Genomic DNA, 12,310 nt, shown 5'->3' on the forward strand with positions numbered 1-12,310 from the left:
ATTTATTATTTTGTTTTTCTTTACAATAGTTATTAAAATTAGATATTAAATGGACCTACTAGTTGATTATTATTTATTTTACTGAAACAGATTGAGATTTTTGAATGCGGTTTGATGAAAACTAATATATTTATTAAATACATTATTGCTTGATAAGATTTGAATGATTACAATATTTGATAAAACTAGATATTCTTAATAAATCAAAGTAAATGATTAGTTACGTTATTAATTAGATCAAAACACTCACCAAATTGCATGTAAGTGGAAATTTAAGTATAGAATAATATACGCTTCAGTGTTCCATAAATATACGAAAAATTCAAACTATATATAAATATATTGTAATTATTAAGTTTGTAAGTAATTTATAAAGTATTGATTATAAATAAATTAGAAGTTATATACCCATGTTAACGACAGTAGCTTGTATTATCAGAAATAACAAATTAATAATATATCACTTTAAATTGAAAACGAATACATATTATTTAAACTTAAGATTTTTTAACTAGATGTTTAATATTTTTGAATTTAGGTATTCCACAAATTACACCATAAAAAAACGATTAGCTAACTTTTATATGTTTTTATCAATAATAATGCATGATATGTGTAAATAGAATTTTTTTAAATTTATAAATGAGTAAGTCTAGTGGTTATAATTAATATGCACAAACCTAATGATTACTGATTCATGTGAGCTGAAGTTTATCGTCTAGATGATAGATTTAGGTGTTATTAACGACTGTTATTATAAGAGACAGTGGGGATACATATTTGTAATGATTCAATTATCTAATTTTTATGATAACACTTTAATAAACTAGAAGACTTTTCTAAGTCTATATGTAATAATCTTTAGTTTAATTATTTCACTGCATAGATCTTGAAATTTCGCGAAGTATTACCTTACCATTATGAAATTAAAGAAAAATTATCAATGTATGTAATGATGTTTCGCAACATATTTAAGATTTTTTTTATTATCGTAAATTTTATTTTATTTATGCTAAAATTAAGGATTTGAAGTTTTTGAATATTTTTTTTTTGTAATACTATTTTATTACTCATAAAAATATATGTGCCTACCATTTGTATGCCAAATAACAATTTTAATTTACATAAATTTAAAACTTCAATAACACAAAATGAACCAAAAATATTTTCGAAAATTATATTGTAGAAAAATAAACACATCGTTGTAATAATAAAAGCACAATACATACATCTTTTCATTTAAAAATAAATATTTGTGATAAAAAATACACAAATTTAATATTATATTTAAAATACTAATATCTTAAATAAAATTTTTATGTCGCAATAAATATGTGAAAAAATATTTATTTATGTGTTATAAATATTTACTTAACTATTATAAATTGTTGTTTGTGACAAAAACAAAATAAAAATAATAATTACAATAATATTACATGAATATGAAATTATACAAATTAACCAACAACACGAATTTGTGAAGTGCCAAAGTAAATTTTTTTTTTTTTATTAAAAAAAGTTAATATTAATTAAATAAAATATGATGTTATTATGCTTAACAGTCAATAATAAATACAGTAAATAATAAAAAAAATATATACACAAAGATTTAAATAATTAAGCTCAATTACACACTCAATTATTTAAATTCCTACACCAATATATTTTATGAATTTAAATTAAACTAGTTAGTAATATAATTTGACACTAAACGATTATTACACATTTTTTGTTGAAATAACCTTTGTGGCTAATCTATGTAATAAATCAGCAGTATCTGGTCCCGTTTGTTCCACCATTTTGTAAAAAACTCCTTCTTTGTTTTGCAATAAATTATATGGATGGTCAAATTCGACCATTGTTCCTTTGTCCATAACAAGTACCTTATCCGAATCTATAACAGTGTTCAAACGGTGTGCAATTGTTAAAACAGTAGAAGTTTGGAATTTGTTTCTGATAGTCTTTTGAATTAATGCGTCTGTGCTAAAATTAAAAATTAAAATTAAATGTTAAATTCCTAATTCATAATTAAATATAAAAAAAAAAACATTAATTAATATTATATACTGTGGATCGACGTTAGCAGTGGCTTCATCCAGAACAAGAATTTTATTACTTTGAATAATAGCTCGAGCCAGACATATTAATTGCCTTTGACCAACACTGAAATTTGAACCACCTTCTGACATTTTAGAGTAAAGACCATCAGGTAAATTTTCAACAACGTCTTTAAGCTCGACCTAATATACAATTTAAATACATTAACTTTTTTTCACTTATGTGTGTGTGTGTGTGTGTATTTGATTAGAGATTTTTGAACATTTCAAAATATTAAATTATATGATTATTACTTCATCTAATGCATTCAAAAGAATATGATCTGAGTATTCATTAAATGGATCTAAATTGGTTCGCATTGTTCCAGAGAACAATACTGGTTCTTGAGGAATGATGGAAATTTTGGATCGCAAGTCGTGTAATCCCAATTTATGTATTTCTATTCCATCTATAATGATTTCACCTTCATTAAAAGCTAATCTAAATAAGGCTAAAATTAAAGACGATTTTCCTGCTCCAGTTCTACCAACAATTCCTACCTGTAAGTAAAATGTTTGAATTTAAATAATTTATTTTATTATGTACTTAAATTATTAACGAGATTTACTTTTTGCATTGATTCAATGTTAACATTGAGATTATTTATTGCATATGATGATTTTGGACTATATCGTAAATAGAAGTTTTTGAATAAAATACTTCCATTTGATGGCCATTTTAAGGAAGTCAGTTTACCTAAAAACAAAAATTAATTATAGGTTGTTGCATTATTATTTAATACAATATTCATGAAATTTATTTTACACAAACAAAAATGTTAAGATTTTTTTATCTTAGATTTTAGTATTTTAGCCGTATTATTTTATTATAATTTATAATATATATATATATATAATATATTTTTAATTTTGTACTATTTAGCTATAAAGTAAAATAATTTTCGGCATAGAAAATAAATTTAACTTATTTTTTTTTTTAATTCACCAGTATTATATTTTGATAAAATATGTAACACTATTGCGTTTTCAAGTATAAATTTTATTTAAAAAAAATTTTTTTAATTTTACATTTTATTTTTATGATATTAACATTAAAATGTTCACTATATTTTTTGATTTAAAATTCTAAGTTAAAATAAAAAATATTAGATGATATTGAAATTAATATAGAATTTTTTACCCGAAGTAAAATCAAAATATTTTGTTCAATATAATGATTAATAATGAAACTATTGCTACTTAGCGTCAAGATAACCACTATAATATTTACCTGTATTAATCCACCCAATCAATAAAACAAATTTACCTGTTGATGATTTAACTGAGCACTCTTGTGGAGCATTTGTGTATTCTAGAACTCTTTCAACTGACGTCATATGATTTTCTAATTCTGCTGTTTGTCGCATACCAAATTGAACCAAGCCAGCTAATCCACAAGTTTGTGAAATAGCAAGACCAACATTTCCTCCAAATGTTGCTGAACGCAATTATTAATTATTATTAATTTTCAATATATTATTAAAAAATGTATGCATTGTGTATAGCTTACTGTTATTCATAACTATGAAACTGAATGTAACTATGCTTGTATATATAAAGCAAATTAAATCTAACCAAAAAGCAAATGCTCTGCTTGACGTTATAAATAAATACCACGCCGAAGAATGTAAGTCCTGTAATATATTGGTATATTAAATTAAATAACTAATTTAATATTTATTACTTATACTTGATGATCATCAAATTCTTTTGACAATATATTTTCTGCTTCAAATGCCCTTATTGTTGTTAAGCCTTGAATAGTTGCATTGAAATGAGTAAATACAGGACTACGTGCTATTTGTTTTTCATAACAAAAACCACAAAATAAATAATATACTATAGAATTAAAAAAAAAAAAACACGTATCTAAAGTAATTTTTACATTATTATCTCTACTTACTACTTCCTTCCAATCGTTTTACACTTCGTGATAATGACAAATAAAAAACTGTTATTTTATAAAAAATAATTGCTAAGATGATAGCTGGAATCATAAGATATATGTTTATAATTCCAACAACGATTAATACTCCCAAAAGGTTCAGTGCGTTCTAGTTATAATATATTTATACAAAAATTGGTTATTGTTTTGTTACATAGCTATCTATTATCTATTTAATGTACTATTGAATTACGTGTATACAATCCAACAAGGATACAGGTAACATCTCATCAATAGTTCCTATGTCCTTTGAAAAGCGGTTAAGTATAGATCCTAAACAAATAAATCAAAATAAACTTTAACAAAATTACATAATTATTTAAAAAAAATTATTACCTGATAAATTTGTATTAAAAAAATATGTCGTGGCTTTGATTAAAGTATTGAACATATTATTGTGTAAATTTATAGAAGCACTCATACTGATTGATACAAATGTAATTAATCTGATGGTTGTAATAATAATTAAAAAAAGAGTGATACAGCTAAAAACATATATGCAGGTCTGTCGAGAAATGGTCATCCACCAAACAACATCACTTATTGGATCATGAAATGTTAAAGTGGACACATTATTTTTATTTTGAAAAACGTGTTCTTCTAAGTTTACCCTGAAATTAAAAATATAAATTAATATTATATTCTAATTAAGTGATCTGAAAATATATATTACCAATATGTTATCCAGAAATCTCCAGCAGAAGTCAATACTTGAGTTATTATACATATAAAAATAAAAAATAATATTTTGTACTTTTTTCCACCAGCCAAAAAATACGAAAAATAAACGACATATGAAATATTTCCCGAACTCCGAGATTCAATAACCCTAGTGGGCTCTACTAGATCTTCATTGTGGTTACTTTCATCACTTGACGATATGATACTTGCCACTGATGCACGGCGTTTAAAAGTAGACTTTTGTTCGGCGCTTAAAATGTTTTTATCACTAATTATATATTTATCATTTGGTAACTTAGAAACTTGAATATAATTTGTTAAATCTATATTGGATGCACAAAGTTCTTCATATGTACCTTTCGCCAATATTTTAGCCTAAAACAAAAGAAATTAATTGACTTATACTAATTGTATCAGTAATTATAGTTGAAATGTTTATATTTACATTTTCCATGACTAAAATTTGATCCATATCAGTTAAATACTGCATTTGATGAGTGACAATTATACAAGTTTTTTTTTTAAGAAAACCTATTAAAATATTAAAATATAAGATTTATTTAAGTAAAACAATATTTAGCGAATATTATTTTTGGATAACATTGGATTGAAGTCCCAAATATTGAATTGAATTTCGCAAATACTTTTGAGTTATCGGAGTTGAGTCCTACTAATATTGTTAGGTTATTCGAGTTGAGTCCCTTTTTTTAACAATAATAATAAGTATAAAGTGTCAATTAATTAAAAACAACAATAAATAAAGGCCTTTTTTACCTAGAGAATAATTCTTTATCGACAGTTAAAGAAAAATACTAAAAGAAATTGAAAATTTATCATAGCTATAAATATTTCAAAAAGAGTAAATATTTGTTGAAAATTTAATCATAATATAGGTATTGAAAACAATAATTTGGAAATTTAAAGTACATACTTATTATTTATCTTATTATTTTTGGAAATATAATAAAATATTAAAAATTTTTTGAGGAGAAAGAATTATTTTACGGGTGAATATCTTAACATATACTCCATTTTTCACTCGTAACAATTTAATAATTAAGAAGTATTAACTAATAGTGCATCACCGGCTATATATGTAGTTATGACATTTTATCTATACGGGACTCAATTCAAAAATATTAAAATAATAAGCTGGACTCAATTCAATATCACTGTTATTTTTACGTAGTTACCTTTAATGCACATTTCAAATAAATGACTTCCAACGTTTGGGTCAACCGCTGAAAGAGGGTCATCCAATAAATAAATATCCGCTTGTTTGTATAGAGCTCTGAAAGAAAAAAATTTTCCCCAAATTCAAACAATAAATATTTTATCTATTGTATTAATATGTTTTCTTACCTAGCTAAATTAATTCTTACTCTTTGGCCACCACTTAGAGTAGCCCCTCTTTCTCCTACGACTGTTTTATCGCCGTAAGGAAACTGTTCAAAATCACTTTTCAATTTACATATTCTTATTATCTATATCAGAAACAAATTATAAAATTAAATTTGCTATGTAGATTGCATAAATCTTTTACAAGAATTAACCTGTTTATAACGATCCTTGTCCATTGGTGAATTAAATACAATATTTTGTTGAACAGATCCAGCAAATATCCACGGTTCTTGGGACGCGTAAGAAATTACACCACGCACGTGTATGATGCCTTCAGAAAGTGGTAATTCTCGTAAAATAGCTTGTATTAATGAACTCTGTAATAAAAATATTATGTTGGTAACTTCATTAAAACGTTTGAAAAAGATTTAAATATTACAAACTTTTCCTGATCCTACAGCACCAACGATTGCGACCAAATTACCAGGTTTTATGGCCAGAGATACATTTTCTAAAGTATTGTTAGTTTGATTATTTATCCACTTAGCGGTAGCTTTCAAAATTTCCACACTAAAATTATTTAAAAGTTTCATGTTATATTTTATGTCAGTAGTATTTTTATCTGGATATATTATTGATTCGTTATGACTACTAATCATTGATTTTTCAGAAATAGATTGCATTGGTATACGATTATCATCTTTTTCTTCGCGTAATAAAAAATCCTATAATTTGATAATGTATTTTTAGGTTTTAAGTTTTTGTTATTAAATTATCATAAGTTGTTTTTTAAATACCTGTATGCGTTTTATTGATACTTGCAGTTCTGAAATTTGTCCCAGACCTTGACAGAAAAAAAAAGTCATTGTTGGCATTAGGATACTGTAGTATGTAGTTATGACAAAAATCTAAAAATATTAAAAGTGTTTTGTATTATAACATATTATAAATAGTGTTTATCACGTATTCATTACTTTTTGAACAGATATATAATTTCCCAATAAAACATATGATAAAATACTAATAAATAGTTGAAACCTCGTTTGAATTATTGCTAACGATGTCAAAGTATCTCTGATGTATGCTGATATTTTCAAATGTTCGATTTCTTTTCTACAGTAATGATATAAAAATTTACATAATAATATGTATTTCTATATATTATTGGATATAAATTTATAAAAACATACTTTCTTATATATATTACTAATTTTGAAAATAATTTTTCCCAAGTGTACATTTTAATTACTTTAATACCAGAAATGATTTCATTCATTAAACGAATTCTTTCATCGGTTTTTTTGGCTGTTTTCAATCGAGTTTTAGAAAGTTTTTTCCCTAACCATCCTAAAAATATAACAACCTTGTTTAAAGTATCAACATTACTATTCTAGTAAAATTTAAATATTTCATATTCCACAAACCTTGAAATGGAATTATTAAAATCATGATAACTATACTCAACAATGAAGAAATTCCTATTTCCTGCCACAAAAAATATGTGACCACAATTGATTGTAGGGGACCAATCCATAAATAGTGAAGAAATGTTGCTGCTCTATCGAACCGATTTACATCATTAGATAACAAGTTTATCACTTGACCGATCGTTGTTTCACCAATAGCAGTATTACTTAGACGTAGTGACTGTAAAAAATAAAAATAAATTAATTAATTTATAAATCATGCTTAAATTTAATTTTAGTTCCAATTAAAATTTTAAAATGTGACTAGTTTTATGTTAAATATCTATCTATAATATTAAACTATATGAGTTGATAAAAAAAATATTAGAATTTTTAAATTAATTTTTAGTGATTATTATTAATTCGACAAAAAACATTGCAATTGAATAATATTTTAAAAATAAAAATATTAAATAATTGTATTAAAATAAAATTTAAGAATATCAGTTGACTATTAGGTATTACTAACATTCAGAATTTCAAGAATAATACTTCTATTAAAATTTAATGTATTTTTAATTAGTTGCCAAAAAAATATGTATGGTTTCGGTATAGGTATACATTATGGATCTATTATTTATTTTTTTAAAGGCAATCGATATTTGAATTGTTCTATCTAATAAAAACACGTTTATCACAAATAATCAATAATTATATTTATTTTTTTCTATATTTAGAGCATTGAATAACAGGGACACATTTAACTAATCAGTTTTACATATTATTCTGTTACATATATAAAAATAAAAAAAATATTTTTTGAATAGCTAATATATGTACATACTTTTCTAAATATTACCGAACAGCAAGCGATTCGCATCTTCATACCACAATGTAAAATTTCTATTAGTGTTACATTTTGCAAGACCATTGAAGTAAACATGCTTAACACTAAGCCAAATGCACACATGTATGTATACCCTAAGTCAGCTTTGTTGGTTTCAACTGGATTAAAATATGCTAATATTCCTCCAATAAATAGTGGTTGAGACATTCTAAAATTGGACACACAGACACACAATATTATAATATAGCAGGAGCAGTCAAATTGCGGCTCGCATTTCATCGTAAAAATATATAAAATAATTTCTACAAAATATTTTTTTTTCATATGAATTTGAAGAAGTATAATATTTTATTAAATCACAATTTTATTTATAGAAAAAATTTACAAAACAAAAAAAAAATACAGTGTTTTTGATATAATATTTAAATAAGTATTTATTTTTTTTTTTTTTAAATAAAAATTTATATTTTATATTGTTTCGCATAATATAAATTTTATTTTATCTTATTTACGATAATTATATACTCATATGTACATATATATTAATATGATTTTTTTTTTACATTTTGACCCTTCCACCCTTCCATATATATTATATGGGCCACTTCTGTAATATAGTTACATACTAAAACTTTTTATTATAATTGTTATAAAATATTCACAAATAAGTAAGAATATTTATTTTTGTAATTTACATCACATATAACTTATTTGCAATATTTACAGATTAATAGGTAAATTTAAGTTCTTTATTATTTTGTAAATATATTTAATTTTTATGGATAATTTGTATTTGCATAATATATAAATGAATATTAATTAACGATTAATGAATAATTAATAACATAATATTATATACATTAGAACTTTCTAAATTACACGTTTTTATATTATGTTTGTAAATACTTAAAATATTTTATTTTTTTAAACTTTTGATTATTTTTATTGTTTATTGCCAATTAACTATATTTGTACTTTGTAGTTCTAGTATTTTTAAACTTGTAGTGAATAATATGTAGGTGATATAGATACTATATTAATAAGTTTATTTAAAACTATAATAATTATAAAACAAAAAAAAAAAAAAAAACGAAAATTTAAAAATGCCCTGATAAATATTTTTATTGAACTAAAATGTTATTATGTAAGTATTATATTTATTTGTATTATTTAAATATTGTATTTAAAAATAAGAAACATCAATTTTTGTAAATTAAGCTTGATTTTTTATATCATATTAAATTAATTATTTTAATTATTAATTAACTGCCACAATTCTAAATTAATGTGTATTAAGTTGTTTGTTAATAATTACTAAAATACGATAAAATATCATCATGTAATTCTTACTTCAATATAATTTTATCAATGAACAGTAAAAAACCATAAAACATATACTCAATAGCAGACATTCGAATCAAAGCTCTTGTCAAGCTAGGTTTTCGTTTCAGTTTAAATGCACTTTCCAGTTCTAAATTCCATTTTCTAAAAGTAAAAATATAAAATAACCAAATGACATTTTTTTTTTTTTTTTTTTATTGAATTACTTTTCTAATTCATTTCCCAATAATGACGAAGTGTGATCGCTTAATGTTATATACAAATCATTTTCTTCTAATTCTCTTTTTCGTCCTGTTTTGAATAGGTTTAACATCCAGCTATACGAAAATAGATTTAAAATATAATTAATAATAAAATAAATTAAGGAACTGGAAACAAGCAATAGTGAGTTTTTTTACTTAGATACTTATTGCAAGAAGGAAAAAAAAATTTTATTTTATAAAAGTAACTTGTATTATATTAGGCACAATACATACATAAATGTGTGTGCGCGCGCACGCGTATGTGTGAATAATGTGTTAAATATTATACTTAAAATTAAATTATTTAGTAGGTGATTGATATAACTAAGTAGAGAAAACAAAAAAAAAAAAATAAAATAAAATAATGCATATATTATTTTAATATTATTTCTTAGATATTATAGTCACGCTATGTACGAACGTTGACGCACTTATTTAAAAAGTTTGATAAATCTATTTGATAGTTTTTATTACTTGATTTTGTATAGTAAATATGATTGAGTTTTTTTTTTTTTTTGTATCTATACTCATTAAGTTAACACATGTCATTAAGAAACGAAATGAATAAATACTAGATCGAAATTATTAAATAGAACTGGACATAAACAATTCGATTTCACTTATTGATATGAGTGATTGAAAAATTGTTATATTTTTAATGCTTTTGGTAAAAATATAATTGAAATAAAATAAAATAAAAATAATAATATTATTTAATAATAATCTTATCATACAATTCAATATTTATTACCTATAGAATAAATAACTTTTTTAACATCTTGTTAAGATAATGACTATCATTGATACGTACCTACTACCTGCATAAATTGATACCGTATCAAATATTAGCATAATATAATATATATTTGTCCTACAGTCTTGGAATATTTTATTTTAAATGTGATATATTAGTCAAGTGCCAACATTTCGTCTTTACTTTCATTATAATATTCAAATATCGGTAAAGAGTTTATTGAAATAATATTCGATTTCATATATCTAAACGAATATACTTTAACTGTATTTATTTACCTGTATGAAATAATTTCAAAAACATTTGCATTGTTTCTTGGATGCTGAGGCCGTTCTATTTTTTTATCAGCATGTGTTATTAACCTTGAAAAATTTAAAAAATATTAATCATTTTTTAAACAAAATATAAAAATTCAAATTCAAAAACCTTACCTATACATAACGTATTATGTAAAATCAGCTGTAATTTTAAATAACTGTTTAGTTATTATTATTTTAAAGTTTTTCTCTTCAAGTAAAAACATAAATTTATGTATGTGTAGATATAAATATTAATTGGTTAACTGAAAAATGATTAGGAATAAATTAATTTAAATTACAACATGCTCATTATATATAATCAATTATTTTAAATTCGTAATAGTATTTATCACATTTTTACAATATATTAACCTAACCTTTATTTTACGTCATAAATCGATCGTTGCTTATTTATTAGTAACACAATTTTTTTCTATATCTATGTCTGTTATCTGTAGTTTGAATTAATATACTAATGTTGATATTATATTCAACGAAAGACAAATCAAGAGGCTTTGATTTTTTTTCTATTCTTTTCTATTTTATTATTAATTTTATGCAATAAGCTATATTATTGAGTAATTCATTATACTTTTATTTCCAAATAAAACGGTCTATGCTATTGTTTATTATTTTTTGATACTAACAAATTTTACCTACACAATTTAATATGGTTATTTGTTCTTAATAAATTAATTTTATTAACGTATTTATATTTATATCTAAGTTTTATGGTTAGAGTTGTTTTTTTCTCATTTTAAATTTTGTTCATTATTTGACTTTTAAAGAGTTAAAATTTGTGATATTTATTTTATAACATAATGTTTGTATTAAAAATACATTATTCATTAATATCAGACCATTTTTAAAATAAGTTTTATCATTTGCTTTTCTTCTATTGTTAAAATTATGTTAGCAATTTTGTGATTGATACATATAAAATATTTAATTGATCAATCGTTATCCAGCTACTCATATTAAATTCTTTCCGTTTCTCAAATTCCAACTCTTATTATCATTTTATTTTTTTATTTTTGTATCATTTAGACATATTTAACTATTAACTATTACTTCGTTATAATAAATAAAAAAGTTGATTAATTTTATTATTGTTAGATAAAAAAGTGCTTAGACAATTTTGTTTTTAGACTTAAGTACGATTAATTTACTTACCTATTAAAGATGGTTTCATCAGAAAAAAAAAAACTAAATAACGCTGTAATGTTTTTGGCTTAAAGTTTATAATTGTAAAAGTTGTCTCAGCTATTTTAAGTAACAAAGTTTCTTGTATATTATTGTTGGACATCGGGCCGACATATGTTGCAATACTGTTAGTTGCGTGATAGAGAAACGTAAGT

At 22.9% G+C, this 12,310-nt stretch overlaps 1 protein-coding gene across 3 annotated transcripts; it reads right to left on the bottom strand.

Annotated features, from left to right (window-relative positions):
- Nucleotides 1-1,662: 1,662 nt before the first annotated feature.
- LOC112599546 (probable multidrug resistance-associated protein lethal(2)03659) lies at nucleotides 1,663-11,126 on the bottom strand. 3 transcript variants are annotated; one of them, XM_025346478.1, is made up of 25 exons: nucleotides 11,085-11,126; nucleotides 10,932-11,015; nucleotides 9,864-9,974; nucleotides 9,667-9,801; nucleotides 8,314-8,524; nucleotides 7,488-7,710; nucleotides 7,254-7,410; nucleotides 7,038-7,176; nucleotides 6,861-6,971; nucleotides 6,507-6,788; nucleotides 6,276-6,440; nucleotides 6,085-6,206; nucleotides 5,916-6,013; nucleotides 5,168-5,253; nucleotides 4,715-5,097; nucleotides 4,378-4,652; nucleotides 4,235-4,314; nucleotides 4,000-4,150; nucleotides 3,787-3,893; nucleotides 3,607-3,730; nucleotides 3,364-3,534; nucleotides 2,666-2,793; nucleotides 2,352-2,597; nucleotides 2,068-2,240; nucleotides 1,663-1,983 (listed from the first exon to the last, which is right to left on the bottom strand). In XM_025346478.1, the coding sequence occupies exons 1-25, from the start codon at nucleotides 11,090-11,092 to the stop codon at nucleotides 1,719-1,721; spliced, it is 4,035 nt and encodes a 1,344-aa protein (XP_025202263.1). In that variant the 5' UTR covers nucleotides 11,093-11,126; the 3' UTR covers nucleotides 1,663-1,718. The 3 variants fall into 3 exon arrangements, with proteins under 3 accessions (XP_025202263.1, XP_025202264.1, XP_025202265.1); XM_025346479.1 differs by lacking the exons at nucleotides 10,932-11,015; nucleotides 11,085-11,126 and adding an exon at nucleotides 10,374-10,401; XM_025346480.1 differs by lacking the exons at nucleotides 10,932-11,015; nucleotides 11,085-11,126 and adding an exon at nucleotides 10,134-10,153.
- Between the last annotated feature and the right edge of the window lie 1,184 nt (nucleotides 11,127-12,310).

This window comes from Melanaphis sacchari, unplaced genomic scaffold (genome assembly GCF_002803265.2).
Source record: "Melanaphis sacchari strain LSU unplaced genomic scaffold, SCAv2.0 Contig53_pilon_pilon, whole genome shotgun sequence".
In the NCBI taxonomy this organism is placed as follows: Eukaryota; Metazoa; Arthropoda; class Insecta; order Hemiptera; family Aphididae; genus Melanaphis; species Melanaphis sacchari.